Consider the following 18,492-nt stretch of genomic DNA (forward strand, 5'->3'; position numbering starts at 1 on the left):
ACTTCTCTGTGGGAAAAAACATGGCCCACACTGCATCTAACGCTGCACAGTCACCTCTTACGTTGTTTTGCTGGTGCCTCTTAATTATCAGTGAATATTTTAACACTCTGTATTCTCTTTTCACCTATATTTACTTTCTGTTCCCAAATTTGCACTAGGTGAGTTGGCCTGGCTGTTTTGTGACATGGTCAAGCCACTTGTCATTTATGACCTGGATCTTTTCTTCTTCATTTAGAAAAGCTTTAGGTTAAATGGAATGAATCTTGGCAGGAATTCTCTGATTCACTTGGGACTTTTTATTTTTACACAATGAACCAGATACACGCTGGTCACCTTCATGCATAATTTTTTTATTTTTCAGTTTATTATTGATTTGCTTCTCCCTGGAAAGATGCCACTTAATAGTTAACTAGCGTGACTAGAAAACTTCGCCTCCATGGGCCAAATCCCTTCCATGTGTTATTCTTGGATAATTTCTAGACAATTACCTGCTGTCGACTGAGCAGGATATGTGCTAGGTGTTTGCCTACTTCAGCAGAGCGATGGAGACACACTCCCCAGGGGTTGTCAATGACACTGGCAACAGTCAAGAGCGACGTCGGCCAAGTCAAGGCCGTCACAATACCTGCGACACACAAAGCAAACAGCATGGCACAGTCACAAACCTGGGCTGCTCTTAGGAAATGTCAAAAGCAAGATGGTTCACTGAAGTTAAAAGCTAAACCTGGGACCTTTTGCCATTTCCAGATCTTCTTTCTCAAGAGCTGATCTGAGAAATGCTTTGCTAGACTAAAGATAAGAAAGAATCTGATGTTCTGATATGGAGGTAAACAGAAACTATACATGAATGTAACCTGCATGTGAAAGGTTTGTGTAAAGCAGTAAAACACAGTGTAATAACATAGAGAAATAAGCACAGTGACGCGCAAAGGAAGGTGTTTCCAGCTGTAATTTTAAAAGAATGAGTCAATGGCATAGAAGCACAGCAATCCAGGAAAGCAAATCTAAATTACAGGCGTGGCAGAGAAGGTTCTCAGGCCAGTTCTGCAGGGTGGTGCCAATCCTGCCAAGGGAGATGCCTGCTCAGAAATCTTCTGTGTTTGCTCAGAAATCTTCTGTGTTTAGGAAAGCTTCTTTAAACAGAAACCAACAGTCAAACTGCACAAGAGCCACTCAAGCAGATCAGAGACGATTTAAGTTCTTACCTGACAAAACAGTGAATTTTAAGGCTTCTTGAGCCATCATGTTGACAAAACCATTCAGCAGGGAATCTAAGGCATTACCAAGCTCCATCAAGTACTTGGATTCCCAGGCCAGGCAATACTGCTCACTCGATCGCAACATGCTGCTCCACGGTGCTGTGAAGCTCCCTGGGAAAGGTTGCAAAGATGGAATTCATGTTCAGAGAAAACTCAACAACATCTGACTCCTGGCAAGATGAGTCCAGCAAAGAATCAGAAAAGAACCAGCAGGACACTGGAATATACTTATACTGTAAAATCAGGAATTATATTTTAAAATACTGTTAGATTTAGACTCCGTATTTCCACTGTTTTATAATAAATTTGGGGGCTGTAAATCATGCCACAGCTTCAGCTGCCTTGACAAAGAGTCTTCAGTGTGGACAGGCTCAGACTTCATGACCTGTTCAATTGCCTCAAAGGCTTTCAAGACAGATGGATATTAATACTAATAGCAGGTATTGAGGACATTCCTCTCAGCGTCAGCCATCAGGCCAAGTCCTGCAGCTCCATCTTCTCCCAAGGAGGGCCGGTCCTGAGAAATTTTTAAGCCATATTCTCTCTCCCGTTTGTGGTTTTGCTTTTTTAAACATGATAGCAGATTGCTAGTTATGGAAGAAGAATGTGTGTGATTTGTAACTCCCTTTTAAGGGCAAACGGACACAAAAAGGTTCCTGAAGGGACACACTTGTCCTTGGAACAGTGCCTGGGAGCCCTCCAAGCCCGAGGATTTGGACCCCCAGTGAGCAGACAATGAGAAAAGTCGAAGCGCTGTATTGCAAAGTGAAAATAACCTTAGTCTGACAGCAAGCTGCAACCTAACAAACAACAGGACAGAGACATCCTTTTGCATTAATGATAGCCAGTGTTAATCATGATGCTTCTGAATAAACTGGCAGCTGTTCAGTCAGGTTGCTGAACACATCAGCAGACAGTTGACATATTTTATATGACATGCTATGCTGGAAACTAAAACAGTACGGACCTTTCAAGATTGCTGCCTCTAAGTTCACCTCCTGAGTGCTGTGCTTAACAGGATTTACTTGACAGAACTTTCTTGCCAATAAACCTCATTATCTGGCAGATACCAAGAAAGAAAAAAGACACTATTTTCTGATAATTGCTGGAGGATAAACGTAAGGTCTCAGAGATAGGTGAGAGACTTTGTACTACTGCTGGAAACCAGACAGCTAGCAAAACCAGACAGCATTTATTAACATTTATTAATCTGCTATGATTACTGCCAATCCTGCTATCACTACGACCAATTTGCTGTCCTCTCTCCTTCCTCTGTTTTGACTGGGGCTGCAGACTGGGTTGCAAAATCTTATGTTGAGAGTCGATATGTTTTAGTTACCAGGCTATGCAAGTGAGGGGAAGACACGGTGCTACAAGAACAGATGTTTGTGCCAGAAGTGGAAGAAAGACACAGCTCTCCAGGCTCCTCTTGGTTTCCTCGTGTTGTTCTTACCATATTTTCCTGTGCACAGCCATCCAGTAATTGCTATGGTGATATGAAGCTGCTTTCCTTCAGTGAGTGGGAGGAATTCAAACTCTTCGATGGCTCCCACACGCTTCTTCATCTTGTATCCTACACAGAGCAGGGCAGAAACATGAGTCTCAGAAATCGCACAGCAAGGACAGATTCTGCTAATAGTAGAAGTTCCTAAGAAATTATTTGGGTCATTTGGATAGGTTTGTGGGTTTTTTTCCTTTCCAAAACCCTCAGCAAGTCTCTGCATTACTTAGAGCCTGGTACGGAGCCAACATGATCCTTCAGGGCTTGTGTGATCCGAGGGAATCCCAGCAGAAAGCTTTTTTTGCTGCAGACCTGACATCAGCTGCAACAGCCGCTGCTCTCCATGGCAGCATCTTTCTAAGCTACATCCCAAATACCCTTTTCCTACTTGGTCATCGGGGGCTACACAGCATCTCAATCAGCATTGAAATTAAATTTCACAGTTGTGGGATTACACCTCAAATTGCTTCCCTTGCTCTGCAGAGCTCAGTTAAATTGTGAGCTCTGCATTTACAGGCAAGATCCCGAGCCTCAGGAGCTCAGAAATGTGCCGTCGCTCTCTCACCGGTAAGGCCAGCTCCAGCCGCTCCGAAAAGTGATGCCATGACAGCAATTCCAGCGGTCGAACCTAAAGCGGCTGCTCCAGCGCTCCCGATGATAGTAGCAGCTCCCGCGGCAACCAGAGGGGCAGCGAGACCGCCCGTCAAGCCTGAAGATGCAACAAGTAACATCACCAAAGTATTAATCACCTTCAAAAACTAGGCAGTTGTTTCCCTGTGCTGTGTGATGGCTGCTAATGCTACTGGAAAGGTACAAACTATGGTCTTTTTTTGCATCACCAATAAAGGGGCTTTCTGAGACCCTCTCCTGGCCCTGGATCTCTGCACAGATTCTTTGACTGACTTCAGTAAAAGTGAAGAATAATTAAAAAGTCAAAGGAAGAATGTGTGGTAGAATGGGGGGAGCTATGCCCTGTTTGCTTAGGAAACACTGATCTAATCTCACGCTATTCTGAATTTAGAGTTGAAGACTTGATCCTCCTATAATACAAGAGCAAAAGAGGAGAAAACATTTTTTAAGGGTGACAACGTCGGTTTAATATTTCCCCCAGCCAGTGAAGCTACATTGGAATAACTTTTCCAGCTAATTCTTTCCATTTTATTTTCACGTGGCTGAAAATACTTTTCTTAGATTTGGGGTTTCTTCTGTTGTTTTTTTGGGTTTTTCTTGGTTTTTGTTTGTTTGTTTGGGGTGTTTTTTTGGTATCTGAAGTGACATGCTCCACTCAGCCTGGCACACAAAAGCAGCGAATGCTTTAAAATTTGAGCTTGGGCTAAAAGGTGTGATGGGTTCTGCTGCCAAATGTGTAATTCAGACACCCCCCCAGTGCTGTGCATGCAATTCAGGAGCAAATCTCCAACTGCCAGAGCAGGCTCACCAATCACTGTTCCGCCCCCAACGGTCGCCAAACCGATCAGCAGGTATCTCTTCAGCTTTTTTCTTCTTTCCTTCTTTTTTCTTGATACTTCTGCAGTTCTGCGGGGGGATTAGAAGCATAAAAGCTGTCGGAAAAGCCTGACAAATAACAATACTGCATCAGAATATGTTTTTATTCTCTGCAGTGTAATTTCCCTACTGGGAACAGTAAAAAGTAAGAAGCAGGTGTGGACTGTGACAACACACTCGGATTTATGAGCATGGACATAAACCCACAGATTTAAATTAAAACGATGTAATTGCTGACAAAAGCCAACAGATGTTACTTACTTGGAATGTCCTTCCTAATAGAGCTGAAGCTTGTAAAAAAAGACACAAAAAATCAAAAGCATTTCAATAACTATATACTGCCTATATGGCTTAGAAAAGACCCAAGAAAGCTAAGTGAAAACAGGGAAAAGTGTTTAAAACACAAGAGAATAGGCATAGTTTGTGCTAATGAACAGAGGGATGGAATTAAACTATTTTCCAACAACAGTGGAACAACAGCCACTTTCTAATTGCATATCACAATATAATAATATAAGAGGTATTAAACACAGTCATTAGTTCATTTGTCTGTGTGCATTTAAGCTACATTTTAACAAGCTTATCAGAAACAGGTAAATAAACCTGAAAGGAACAAATATCACTTATTAGGCACTGCTTTTGGCTTCTGTCCACTGTTTTTGGTTTCTCTCTTACAAGAAATACTTCTCACTTCAGATGAAAGTGGGAGAAACAGGATACTAGAATAAATTGTTTACAGAGGAAGGGTCCTTCTAGCCTGCTTATGCAGCAGTTAATCTGGGCCTTTAAACATGAGAATGTATCTTGCTTCCAAACTTGGATATTTTCCCTTTTAATCCTAGCCTAATTGTGGATTTTCATTATCCATATAATTGCCTAATCCTTCCTGGAACCCCCTAAGCGCACTGTAATTTTGATAACGACAGTTTTAGATGAGTCCCGAACAATATGCGGCTTTGTAAAACGCAGCAGGAAGAGAATGAAGCACAGCGGGTGAAATCTCCACACCGTTCAAGTCAACAGCAGAACTCCCGCTGACTTGCACGGCACGGAGGCTTTGCCTCCGCAGAAATCTTCAAAAAAAGATCGTGTATTACCTGCCGTAGCAGCAAACATAGCTGAGAACAACAGCGTTGCCTGCAATGGCTGCATCTTCAGCAGTTTCTGTGTAACCAACCTCAATTTCTACAAGCCCACGGTCCAAGGCAGTATTTGGATATGCCCCGGCTCGTGCCTGCAGTCACCAACCTGAATGCCTGGCTTCAGAAAAACATTGCTCCGGGTGTTCTTTAAACCAGCCCTGCAGTCTGACTGTTCATACCTAAGTTGGCAATCTCCAGCAATTTCTGTTCTACATAGTGGTTCATCAGCTTTTACAGTCAACGTGTTGTCATCTCGCACTGAAAATAATGACATTGAGAGAGCTGAAATACGGCTAACCTGGCTCTAGTTGCAATAACGAGCAATTTGAGTTATGTCGGTAGAAAGATAGTTTGCAGCTAAAGCCTTCCTGAAGGTGCAGTGAGTAAAACTAGTCATGAGAACTTTTCCATGTCGTTGCTCTCCTTCCGTAGCTGCTAGCAACCGCTTTTGACAGTTGCTTTCCTAATAGCTTCTGCATTGCAATTATCACTTGATTACCAGACTGCGCATTTTTTTCCACTGTGGTAATTAACTGCCTCTTCTGGTAATTCTTTACCCTTAGTGATCTTGGATGTGCAGCTTCTTGCCTGAACCACAAATTATGTTCAGAGAGATTTTATAGGTGGAATGACAGGTCATTTTCCAATGACAAAAAGCGGCAGGAGGACACGTTGGCAAGCAAATGACATCATATTTTCCAGTTTCTCACAGAAAGAGAGGTTCATGCCCTCATGTCAGAACATTTTTGGTGCTGGTTAAGATTGATTTAAGTATTTGGAGCTTTTTTCTATAGATGTCCATATGTACATTTAACCTTGCACATTCTGGGCCACAGGCCAACACACCCACAGCAGCAAAAGCGGGAGCAAAACCTTCTGTTAACAAATATCAGTAAAAACCGCATATGCAGAAGCTGCCAAACCCCTGTATTATTGTTCTAAAACCTCTTGCAGTGGATGGTCAAAGCTGGAAGCATCCTAAGCAGATGCCGATGTGTTCCCTGCCCCCAAAAATCTGTGAGGTTGAAGCGGTGACAGGTTTATATTCCACTTCTTTTCCCCATTGACTCCTAACTTTAAAACAAACCAAGGCTCATTGATTCTCCACAAATCTCAGCCCTGTTTTAGCCATGCAATAATGAATGTGTTCGCACAGCAGTCTTGGACTACTCTCACTATAAAGACTTGTTTCTCTTTTCTCTAATAGGTATTTACTTCCGTGGCTGCAACCACCAGATAGATACAAAACCCAAATGGGTTTGAAAGCCACTCTTTTAATTATGCAGCAAAATCCTCCAGTCGCTCTCGCCGTTATCAGACACACTGCTGTCTTTTTGGGTTGTGCTGCAGGAGCCACAAGTCCAGTTGATACAGAATTAGGTACTGGAGCATCATCTCTGCAAATGACACCCCACCCTCAGCATCGATGTTTTCCTGCACTAAAGGGATAGGTTTGAATTTGTTTCCACAAGCCACAGCAAAACAGTTGCCATTAATACCAACCCTTGCTCCTGCATGCCAAATGGTGTCCTGTTTAGCAGTCCATGATCTTTGAGATTATTTTGACTTTCCCTTTTTACAGTGCGCTATAAAGTTAAGCTTTATTTAAATAAACTATAACTGAAAGAGACCTGTCACATGCTGGATGCCACGGTAACGTCTGAACTTTACTGTGTCAGGGACGTTGATTAAAGCCTTTATTAGCACTCAGGTTAATCTCATAACCTGTTTGCTGAGTTGACAGATAAAAATATTAAATGGTCCCTTGAAAGTCCCCTACGGACATGTTTACTGCCTTACATATTGCTAAACCTTCACACAACTCCTGCCTAATAAGTGAAATATAAAAATACTACATTTCTTATAGATACCAACATTTTGGCTGTTTTACATCTAAGAACTAGTGATTAAGAGAATTAATCCTATATTAGTAACACAAAAGTAGGAGTTAGGTCTGTAAGTATCTAAAGATGCAGATTGTTGCCCTCAGAGATCTACCTTCAATAGGAGTTCGACAGCTGTCGAACAGGACACAGAGAAGGACAGATCCATAGAAAATCAGCAACTGAGGATCTAATCCCAAATTTATAGCAACTTCATTCTGCAAGAGGCAGTTCTTGCTGAAGAATATTGGGCCAAAAGATAAGAGACACAAGATCTTTCTGATGTATTTAAGCATAATCTACAGTCTAGGAGAGGAAACGGGAGCACGGAAATGAAGCAGGTCAGCACAGAGTAGCCTTTACCAGCTTGCAAGGTTGGATCTCAGCTCTGATTTTAAGAATGCTGAGCTTTCCTTGAGGTTCAGATTGGATATTAGGAACAATTTCTTCCTGGAAAGGGCTGTCGGGCCTTGGAACAGGCTGCCCAGGGCAGTGGTGGAGTCACCATCCCTGGAGGGGTTGAACAGACGTGGAGATGAGGTTCTCAGGGACATGAGGTAGTGCCAGGGGTGGGGGAACATTGGACTTGATCATCTTGAGGGGCTTTTCCAACCAAAATGACTCTATGATTCCATGATTCTATGATTGCTGCTTCTCAGCACAGCCAAAGTGCTGCGAGGGCTCTGCAACCCTCATCAAGCCATAAATGATTACACTGAGCCATGGAGGGGAATGATCAGAGACTGGACTTAGGCACAAGGAGTCACAGCTAAGCTTTCAAGCATCGGCAGAATTTTTTCATGCCATAGTCAACCCAAATGTTCTTACTCTGACTCTTCTTCTTTTTGTTCCTTCAGGCTCTCAAGCAGAGATTCCTCCAGGACTTCCAGCTCCTCCAAGGGGACTCTCAGCAGCCAAGTGATGTGGCAGATCAACACCCTTGCTCGAGCATCATAGTACCCTTAAACAGAGGGGAGCCCAGGAAATCAATCAGTTGGCATTGTGGCAGATTAAATAGCGAGTGGTGCACTCAGCTGTGCTGCAGGACCCTGTCCCACACAAGCAAAGCTCCTTCCCTCAGGCCCTCTTCATCTTCTGTGTGTTTGAAGACAATTCCTGTTATCTAGAGGAGAGCATGACAAATGGAAAATCCTTAATCCCTGCAAACCTCATCCTGTGAACAGAGTCACTATACCAGGTAATTGTGGCTGAAAAAAGATCATAAATCCTTCACTCTTCATCCTCTGTGATGGCTCTGGATAGGCTGCATCTTCTCAGCAGAGAAATGCTGCAGCAAGACCAGTCCTAACTGGAAATACCACATATATACATATCTATAGGTAACAGGACACAGTATACCTCAACGATGCACCAATGCAAGATGTGGTATCTTGTAAAAATGTGCCTCCATGCAAAACCTTTGTATTGAATCCATCTTGTTGGCAACAAGAGGGAGTCTTGTGTAAAACTACACACCAGCTCACCTCGTAGCATCACTGACAATTGTTTGCATTGATACTTCACTGCTGGAGATGCAGGAGTGGGCAGTGCGCTCAGGCAACACGCGACAGGGGAAATTATTCCTCCTGGGCTTATAAGCAGGTGTTCTCTAAGAAAATACATTTTAAATGTAATAGATTTTAAATTATTTGTGCCAAGTCTTGCTTTCTTAATGTGTTTCTCTCAGTAGCACCTGCTGGCTTTTGTAAAGGGTTCTTGGTGCGCTCTGGGATGAAAAATGCAATTGCTTTTCTAGGGGTGGGTGAAGATACCAGCAAGACCCAACTGTAAAGTATGTTCCTGATACCCGCTGCACGTAGATCAAATATGGCACTTGGCAATCTATTAGGTTTATTTATTTATTGCAGTCATTACCAAGATACCAAACTACTTTATTATACTTAGCCAGCTTGGCTCTAAGTTAGCAAGTCTTGAAAATATATTTCTTTTAAATTCCAGCTTAGCAAAATAAGCAGTTTTGCAATAACTGACTTGTCAATTTTCCATTAAAAATAAAGCAAGAACAAAAATGGTACTTTGTTCTGCAGAAACAGGCTAATCAGCAACCAGTGAGTTCCTTCCTGTGAGAACATGTTAAAACACAGAGATTTAAAAAACGCAAGTAGTGATACAAGACAGACTTCTTTTAGAAATGAACATTTTGTTCAGTAGCCAGTCTTTATGTCATTAATTTTATCAGACTAATCCATGTTATGCATTGTAAACCAGAAAATTATTTTATGCATACTATAATATATGAGTAAAATCACTTTTATTTTTAATAGGCTTCACAGGACACTCTGGAAATTATTCCCTGAATAGTGCTGTTTTTTTTTTTTCTTTTTAGGCAGCAAGCGATCTGCCAGGAACTTTGCTAGGCTGAGATTTTCGTAACAGCTTCACTGCCTTCCTAAAGGAGGAGGTGGCCTGCACCCCTGGAAACACTGGATAAAAACCAGTCTCAGTTCAGAACTTTCCTACCATCACTTTTTGCATGCCAATACACACCGTGAAGGTAAAGAGGTGAACAGCTGTTCAATTTTTAACAGGTATTATTAAGCATCCCTAATATAATAGTTGGCTTTCCTGTAGTGGACACAGGGGAAGAGTGTGCTGGTTTTGTTATAAAGGAAGACAAGATAAAATAGGATGGTACCTTGAGCTTCTTGAGCATTTTAAACTATCAGACGTAAACTCATCTACGTTATTCTGACAAAGAACAAATGCTGGGTAAACTTACCATCTCTAAGAGAGAAGGATAGAAGGTCCTAAAAAGATAAAAAAAAAAGAATATTCAAGTTAAGACTGATGATGTATGCCTAGAGACATCAAAATGGAGGCATGAAAACCCATTGGACTATGATTTAATTACTGCAGCTTCAGTTCATAAACATGGGAAGCCATCACGTTACAATTCAGTAGGGCAGTGCAGAGCAAAGCCAGATGTTTCCAGTACAAAATTCTCCAGATGCAGGTACTAATGGCTGGACAGGAGTATATAATGCATGGTATACGCTGAAGTATCCTATATTATTTGTTATAGTGATCCTGTTGCAACTGAAAGCACCATGATTACAGCAGACTTCAAAGTTTGGAGGAACAGGGCTTTAATCTTCCTACCACTCTAATAACTTCTGCTCGCTATATGGTCATAAATACTCATATTTTCAACAGAAGGAACAGGTTTGAATGCTGCTCTAATGGATCAGTGGCCCCTATTTTCTTTGGCTTTCTGGGAATTCATAGCTCTAGGCAGTAAGGCTGAACTGCCGTGAAGTTCTTTTGGATTAAGTACTCAAAACCAGAAAATTCAGAATTTATGGCCATCTGTCAAGACTGGGGGACTTGACTTCTGTGTTGGCTCTTCACCATAAAAAAAAAAATCAGATAAATCAATCCAATAGATGGTTTCTATGGACAAATCCATGAAAAAAGAGGTCAGTGTTTTTACTACTCTATTCTCCTCTTTTATTGTCACTGGACAAATTTTAAGTTCTTTATGTAACTAGAACACTAAGCACTAGTTCAGTCTAGTTCCTTCCCTCTCCTACACACAAACAAAGCACAGCTGAATTTTACAGGGAATCCTTCGGCCCTTTGGGAACAAAAAACATGCAGCCAAAGATGTAGGCGGCTGCCAAGGAGTTTATGATTATTAGTCCCATAAGCTCCTAAGCAAAATTTGCATCGTAAAAATGTCTCTAATCTTTTCCCTACTGCATGAGAAGCATAGAATGGAGAACAAGCCATCCTTAACCAACTCCTACTAGAAGAGGGGCAAACTGTAGTTATTATCCAGGCAAAAGTAAATGCCTGGACTCTAAATATCATTTTAACATGAGAAGAGTCGGCTGTTTCATAAAGGAGAAGAGAGTGTTTGTATAGGGCTGGGGAAACCAAAGGATTAGGGCAGCTGAACTCCCACCTCTGGGTGCTTTTTCACCAGGTATAGCCCCAAAACCTTTGCTTCCAGTATGTCAGTAATGCTTTTAAGTTAGCCACTGAATCAGGTCTCCTCTGTTCCCCTAATCACCACACTACAGAAAAAAAAAAAGGCTTCTTTTTAGTTCTGGCCACGATGAGTATTCAGTGCATGCACACACACTGGTTGGTGTGATGTGGGAACTGGAGAAATTAATTCCTACAAGCAGAGAGAGGAATGTAACCCTGGTTTCCCAAAGCCTCAGTGCTTTAACGACGCAGGTCTTAGATAGACAAACACCATCACTCCCTCCCTGGCTGCAGTTTTGTGGGGAAGGGTTGGCACAGAGGTGTCAAAACCCAGCAGAAGACCCAGTGCTGAGAGTCCAAACCAGAAAACTGACCAAGCAAAGAGCGTGAAGTCTCGAATAAGGTGAAGCTTGTGACCTTGATGCCATAATTTTCTATGGAGTAATGTAAACAGCCTCTGGAAAAGGGTTATTGCCATTTGTAAGCAATAAATTCTCCCTTTGTGTTGCAAAGGGAACCGTGGGTCCTGCCTCAGGATGATATGCCCAGTATCCTCTGTGGCAACTATCATCAAATAACCTCTCTTAAACATCTGGTCTAAGCGTTTCCGTACATGTATTTCAAAAGGTCAGGGATGGATCCAGGTAATCAGGTGATAAAATGGAACTACTGTTTTTATTGCATCTGTGCCAATTATCATTCTCAACTATTTCTAGCTGGTTTAGGCTTTGCACGTACTGCTGTGCAGTCATCTGGAATCCAATCAGCATTGATTAGATTAGTTCACAAGTTTGTTTTCCCTCTCTAAGCAGCAGTTATTATTTTGAAGTTGGTGTTTTGATTCTCCCTGGGAACTCTGAGCACAAGACTACCGCCCCTAGCATGGAGAAGCCCTACGAAGAAAGGGAAGCAAGCTTTATTCAGAGGCTTTGCCAGCTTTTTATTGCTGCAAGTTCAAAACCCATTTCCTCAACAACAGAGAGCATCCAGTCCACATCACAGTGGATGTGTATAGAAAAACACAGGGAAATGGACATTCTAAGTATGTCCAGAGAAAAAAAAAATATTCATAATAAGAACTTTCAACATTTTCTCACCTATCATCACTTCTTCACCTCTTTTTGTTGCACTGCCTTTTCACAGTGCACCCACAACCTGTGTGTTTTGACTACTGACCTTAAAGGATTCGGTTAACCAACATTTGCCTGCATTAGTCGTCTGCAGTGAATGCAAACAAAGATAAAACTCCACAATCCTCAAATTTTCATTGAATCTACGGTGGGCTCACCTCTAGTCTCCTGACCTCATGTGTCAACTCTTCAGCACGCTAAGATGGAGGGAATTCAAAAATTGAGGCACTAGCGCTGACAGGACCCTGCCACTGAACACACCAAGCAATTGAAGTGTGTTCTTGTCAAATAAACAGTAAATGTTGCATCAGCAGCAGCTGAAGACAAAGAAGCAAGAGCACCATAAAGCAACATGTCAAGAATTCACAAAACTTTGTCCCACAGCTTGTTTATTTTCAGGTAAGAAGTAAAAAGCTGATCTCCACTTGTTACACTGAAGTCTCCAATACCTTGCAAGCCTCTGCGGCCTTGCTCTACTAAAGTCTTTAATTCTATCTTTCCTTTGACAAAAATCAATCACCTTGCCCACATACCTGACTGCATGAGGTACTGATGTTGTGGCATTACACTGAGAGGTATTCCTGATCTTTGCTTTCAAAGAATTGTTATCTGCAGCTTCTGTATTCCACCTGAACCCAGGTGATAAATGCCTCAGCTCTCTGGCTCAGAGCAAAATACTGCATGCTCCCACTGATGCAGAGCCACTTTTGTAAAAGCACATGGAGCCCTGGTGCAACCTAAGCTTGGAGCAAGCACGAGCTAAATTTCACCAAAATTTCACACTTAATAAACTCAGCGGCAATGCAGGAAGACATGCCTAAATCTAGAGAATCCATCCTGAAGCAGAGAGAATGAGAGAAACAACCTGGGAAACACCAGGCCATTTAAACGCAGAAAAAAACGAGTGTGGATTTGTTGATTTTGGGCAAACAACATCAAAACAGCTCCTCTTATTTTAGAAGATCTGTCCTAACTTAGTAATTAAGCTTAAGATTCTCTGCCAATGTACTCAGACTGTTAAGAGGACTTTGGGCACTGTAACATTCGGATGTTCAGAGCAGATCCTCTGAGGCCTTTTATGGACTCACTAGGAGACACGAGAGATGGCTGAGATAATGGGAGCTGGTCACGATCACCCAGAATGTTCACTCCTATCATATCTTTACTTACGCAGCCGTGTTCTCGCATCTGCTGTTCTGTTGGGCCGTTGCTAAAGGTGAGCATGTGATAACTATTACTCAATACCAGAGCACTGTCGGCACGCAGGACGTCTTGCTGTTTCCTTGTGTGCAGCAGACAGCGCGGGGTGCGAGGTGACAGTGGCCGCATGATGTGTGGCATCAGCAGCAGCCGACCGTGCTCTTCGCCCTGCATAACGTGAGCCTGAATGAGGAGATATCACCTGGATGAGGAGATATCGTCCCCAGATGAGGCTCTGTGCCGAAGGTGAACACCACCGAAATGCTTCGCCTCTTATCTTTACATCAGCGTTTACATCAGACCATTATGGAGTAGTCACAGTCTCATTCTCAGCGAAAGAAAATAGTCACGATAACTTATGTCCTTCCAGCCAAAGCTGACTCTGGAAAAAAGACTTTGCAAATTGTGCTATTTGGAGCATGTATGTCGAGGTGTTTTGTATTACAGGATGGTGAAGAGGTTTGGAAACAAATGAAAATCAGGTCTATCATGTTCAGTGTTTCACCAAAATCTGTAGAACACAGATATGAATCAAAACCACTGCAGTAATAAGTCAAAGTAAAAAGTTTGACCATTCTCTGTTCTGTAGAGCAACTGCATCAAAGACACAAAATGTTAATTCAACAGACAGTAATCGTGCCTCATGTTCATCGCTTCCACGAGCTGTTAATGGATAGAGAGACTGCCAGCCACCCACACAGCTGCTCAGAAGTATATGCATATCAGAAATATTGATTTTACTTCCTTGACTGTACAAGCAGAACTTCAGTTGCAAACAGACAGGTATGACAAGTCTCTTGCAAAAGCAAACAAGGGCGAGGGGAGCACAGGAACTTACTTGGGTAATGACAACTGGATTTTCTTTCAAGATGGGATCCTTCAGCAAAATCTGGGCAAAAGTTTCTGTGCCCTCACCTCCTAAGCCACTAGCAAATGCTGTCATGGCAGGTAAGACAGCTTGGGGCAGATCCAGCCATTTCACAAAGGCCTCAATGAATTCCGTCCTGAAGGAGCTGGAAGGCAACAGTAGCAGTTAAAGCTCTGTTAATGGGTATTTTCGCAAACTTTGAGTGATCCTTTGTTTCGAATGTTTATCTGTGGCTGTTCACACAAAAATCAAAGCATTGTAAGAAGTCAGACCTTGCTTCCATACATGCTCCGAAGCCTGCAGAATTAAGGGATGCAATTTGTGCCAAAATATAAAAGTCTTAAATGTATAAGAAAAGAAGTCAATGCACTTAAGAAAACACTTAATGTCAAAAGGATCTTCCACTCCTTGACCTTCAGAAGACCCCACACAGTCTGATACCAGCTCTGCCTGCGCTGCTACCCAAAAACCGCCTCCTTTGCTCACCCCTTGCCAGCCCGTGTTGTACCTTTGCTCTTTTTCAGGGAAGAGCCGTGCCAGAGATATCCCACACAGCGCTGCGTAAGCAAATCTTCCCGGTTCGCCCAGCTGCTGGCCCAGGAGCACACATGGTTCCTTTTCACTCTCCCGTTCAGCTGAAGTTTTCCGCTTCTCTTCTGCAGCCATTTTTACCTGCAAGTTGAAAGAGGAAAAAGAAGAAGAACAACAAAAAAGACAAACAGTTAGAAACCAGGAAGCAAGGAGACAAATTGCCTTTGCTTTTTCACTGTCGCACTTGCTGTCGCTATTAAGTCAAGTCTGTCAAGGTTCAGCTTGTGCATCCCCCCCTAACATGGTGCTGTGACCAAAGAAGACAACAGACTTTCTGTTCCTCAGTTCTCAAAATTTTTGCACAGAATTAGCCAGCAATACTTCACACAGCAAAAGGAAAAGCCTCCTCCGAGATGCAAAGAGGCTGGGCTCCGCTCAGGCGGATCATTTACACATTTACCGCAAAAATAACATGTAAAGTAAAAGCTCTGCACCTGGTTCAGGGACCAGTAGGGCTGCCTGGAAAATAATTTGCCTCCCTCATCCTCAACCCAAATTGCTCCTCTGTTCATTTTGCTGACGGCGTTAAGAAAGTCGAGTCCAGCTGCAGCCTCTGACAAGGGCTTTTAATGCCTCCCATGGCCATCGCTTTGCTTATAATGTTCTCTCCTCTATATAACCTGCTGCTGCTTTTTTTCCCCAAATATAAGATCCCTGCACCACATGGACCTTGAGCTGGGCCAAAGTATTATTTTTTAGAGCGCAGACATGCGCATTTCCAACTGAACGGCTTACAACAGCTCCCTGGAGCTCCCCTCACAATACAAGTGGCTAACGGAGGTGACTGAAATCTGGCAGACGTGACAACAGCTCATTTCACAATTAAACAGGGGTAGCGATCTGCTCCAAAGCTCCCTCACATCCCCTGAAATGTCTACTGACTTCATCAAGATTCAATTGGTTTCTAAGGGGCCCAAACCACCTGTTTCATTATATAATTCCCATTTAAACATTTCCTTTCTTCTGAACCCTGTAGAAAGTGGCTAAAAAGGAATTAGAAGCCTGTAGAGAATCTCAGAGGATGCAGACACCATTTATGGCGTAGCTTTGGAGTCCTGGAAGAAAGAAATGCAGCACGGGAGCAGCTCTTTTTAGAGGAGATTTTATTATCTGCATGCTGTCTGTCATGGTCTCCCGGGATAGGTGTCTGTCTTGCCTTCCCGCTCAGAAATTTATGCGAGGGGATGCGGATTCCTCAAGGCTCGCGCTATTTTAACTGCTGGTGTACAGTTGCAAGGAAAATCCATCACTCAAGGGCTGATGGTTATTGTCGCTCACACCTTTCTCCCTCCCAATGGCATCTCGGTGCGTTTCCATGGAAACATCACAGTCCAGCAACATGGGAGCACAAAGTCCGCAGGAATAAACTTATTTCCGTACCAACCAGAGAAGGGAAGGGCAAGATTACGCTTCCCCGGGGAGGGCGGGTACCAACCTCAGCAGCATTTACGCCACTGTGCAGGTGGCATAAGACTTGTCTTCGTGCTTTCCAGGACTTCCCTACAAAAAAGGAGCTCCAAAACCCTCAGTTTGACCCCAAAATCCATTTCACATCACTCGCTAGGCTCTCATCGTCCTAAAGCATCCAGGCTCACAGACGAATTTGCCCAGAAATAATCTAGCACTTCAAGTTTCAATAAATTTACAATGACTTGGCATGTCTGCTCGCCTCTGGACACAGATTTATTAGCTTATTACGGGAAGAAAATTGAAAATTATATTGAAAAAAAAATTCCCTTCCCTGCTGTGATAGATTTATTGATTCGTTAACACAAAAGGCTCATATGAAATGTGAAGCAGCTAAAAAGGAATCAGAAATGGTACAACTGTTGAACCTTGTTTCCCAATAACATAAAAAAATGCGACCAATTATGGAGTGACATCATAGTGGCTTCTTGCATGCAACTTTATTGCCATTATGCAATAAATACTTCATGGTCGTGTGCATTTATAATACCCTGAGAAAGCTTCTGAAATAGTTTTTTTTGCTCTGAAGGTGCTCTGATCCATACACTTGATGTGCGTCCTTCAATACAGATTTCTATTTCTTCATAAATATCTGGGATAAAATGGGCTTTGATTTTCAGACATGCAGCATAAAAAATGGCAACATGTGATTCAGTAAACAAAACCTGGGCCAAGAAGTTTTGCCATTACATCCAAGATGAGGGAATTGAGAGCTAGAAATATATCCCAAAAATTATTTACAGCTTGTGGCACTGGAATTCACATCTCTATCTCAAACAATGGGATTCAGCAGTCAATAGTATTGCCATAAGATGAACTGTCACTTGAGATATTTTTTTATCACTTCCAGCACTCACTTTTCACACAAAACCCTTTGTTTTCTTGAGAGGTGGTGTATTTTATACAGCAGCTCCCACAATCCTATTTGGAAAGGGGAAAGATAATCCTTTTGTGGATCTAAGGCTATACAATCTGCATGTGTTCCCTACTACTAGAAGAAGAAATATAAAGATGCTAGTATGATAAAAGTGACCAAGACACCGATATGTTAATCTCAGAGACCCTCAAAAGTTAACGAGGTGTCTCATTAAGTTCAGAGAAGTGGTTGTAAGTAATTATCAGATGGGGCTGGCCAAAAAGTCCCTTAGCAAGGACACTGGGGGACGCGCGGCTGAATTACGGTTGAACATCACACACCGTGACTGCAGAAACATTTTGCAGATAAATTTTCTTGGGGGCTTGCGTGGGGCTCCGCATGTTCTTACACCCCAGGAGCACCACGGCCTTCGCTTTTAATCCCTAGATACGAACACGGAACACCATTAATTCAGTCCCGGATAAAATCCCTTATTGCCACAAAAACACGCAATACAGGCAGGCGCTGCGGAGACGTGTGCTAAATGTAAAACAGATCAGAGACCGAGGGGACGGGGAAAACTAAAAGCTGAAGCAGCTGCAGAACCGAGCGGGTTTGATGCGGTTAATCCAGATGCTGGTAGCAGAAGCGATGTCAGTTCACAGAAGGTGGGAAAAGCTGCGGAGAGAGACGTGACCAGCAAAGAGCAGGAAAAACATGAAGGAAACACCTCAGCTGGGGAAGCTGTGAGGAAAGACATCTCCGTAACTGCCGATTTTCGCTTTTATCGCCATGTCCCTTGTGTTTGAGACCTCTGCTGCTAGAATGCAGGCGATTTTTTTTTTTTTACAGAAAGTGGCACTTTTGACAGCCGCTGAGGACACCAGCCCTCGGCAGCTTGGGGGACGGCGCCATCGCCCTCCCCTCAGGGAACTGCCTGAGGAGAACGTCTCGCCCGCTCGCCCCCTCCGCCCGCGGAGCTGCACCCCAGCCTTGCCCAGCCCCTCTTCCCCCAGCCCCAGCCCGGACCCGACCTGTTGCCGGTCGGGCCTCACACAGAGAAGCCGCGCTCCTTCCGCCGCCGCCGCCCGCCCCTTCCCTTCCCGTCCTGCCCGCCACCACTACGCAATCTGCGTGC

General features: G+C 43.1%; 1 protein-coding gene across 1 annotated transcript in view; it reads right to left on the reverse strand.

Annotated features, from left to right (window-relative positions):
• Positions 1-18,440, reverse strand: part of TMCO4 (transmembrane and coiled-coil domains 4) — a 32,105-nt gene extending 13,665 nt beyond the window's left edge. The window contains exons 1-10 of the mRNA XM_065649995.1: positions 18,389-18,440; positions 14,949-15,112; positions 14,411-14,585; positions 10,032-10,059; positions 8,120-8,252; positions 4,199-4,296; positions 3,326-3,469; positions 2,713-2,832; positions 1,206-1,370; positions 489-625 (exon numbers count right to left, since the gene is read on the reverse strand). Of these exons, the coding sequence (XP_065506067.1) occupies positions 489-625; positions 1,206-1,370; positions 2,713-2,832; positions 3,326-3,469; positions 4,199-4,296; positions 8,120-8,252; positions 10,032-10,059; positions 14,411-14,585; positions 14,949-15,106 (1,158 nt within the window). The 5' untranslated portion in view covers positions 15,107-15,112; positions 18,389-18,440. The remainder of the gene's footprint in view (positions 1-488; positions 626-1,205; positions 1,371-2,712; positions 2,833-3,325; positions 3,470-4,198; positions 4,297-8,119; positions 8,253-10,031; positions 10,060-14,410; positions 14,586-14,948; positions 15,113-18,388) is intronic.
• Between the last annotated feature and the right edge of the window lie 52 nt (positions 18,441-18,492).

The sequence above is a fragment of the Caloenas nicobarica genome, chromosome 22 (assembly GCF_036013445.1).
Source record: "Caloenas nicobarica isolate bCalNic1 chromosome 22, bCalNic1.hap1, whole genome shotgun sequence".
Classification (NCBI taxonomy): domain Eukaryota; kingdom Metazoa; phylum Chordata; class Aves; order Columbiformes; family Columbidae; genus Caloenas; species Caloenas nicobarica.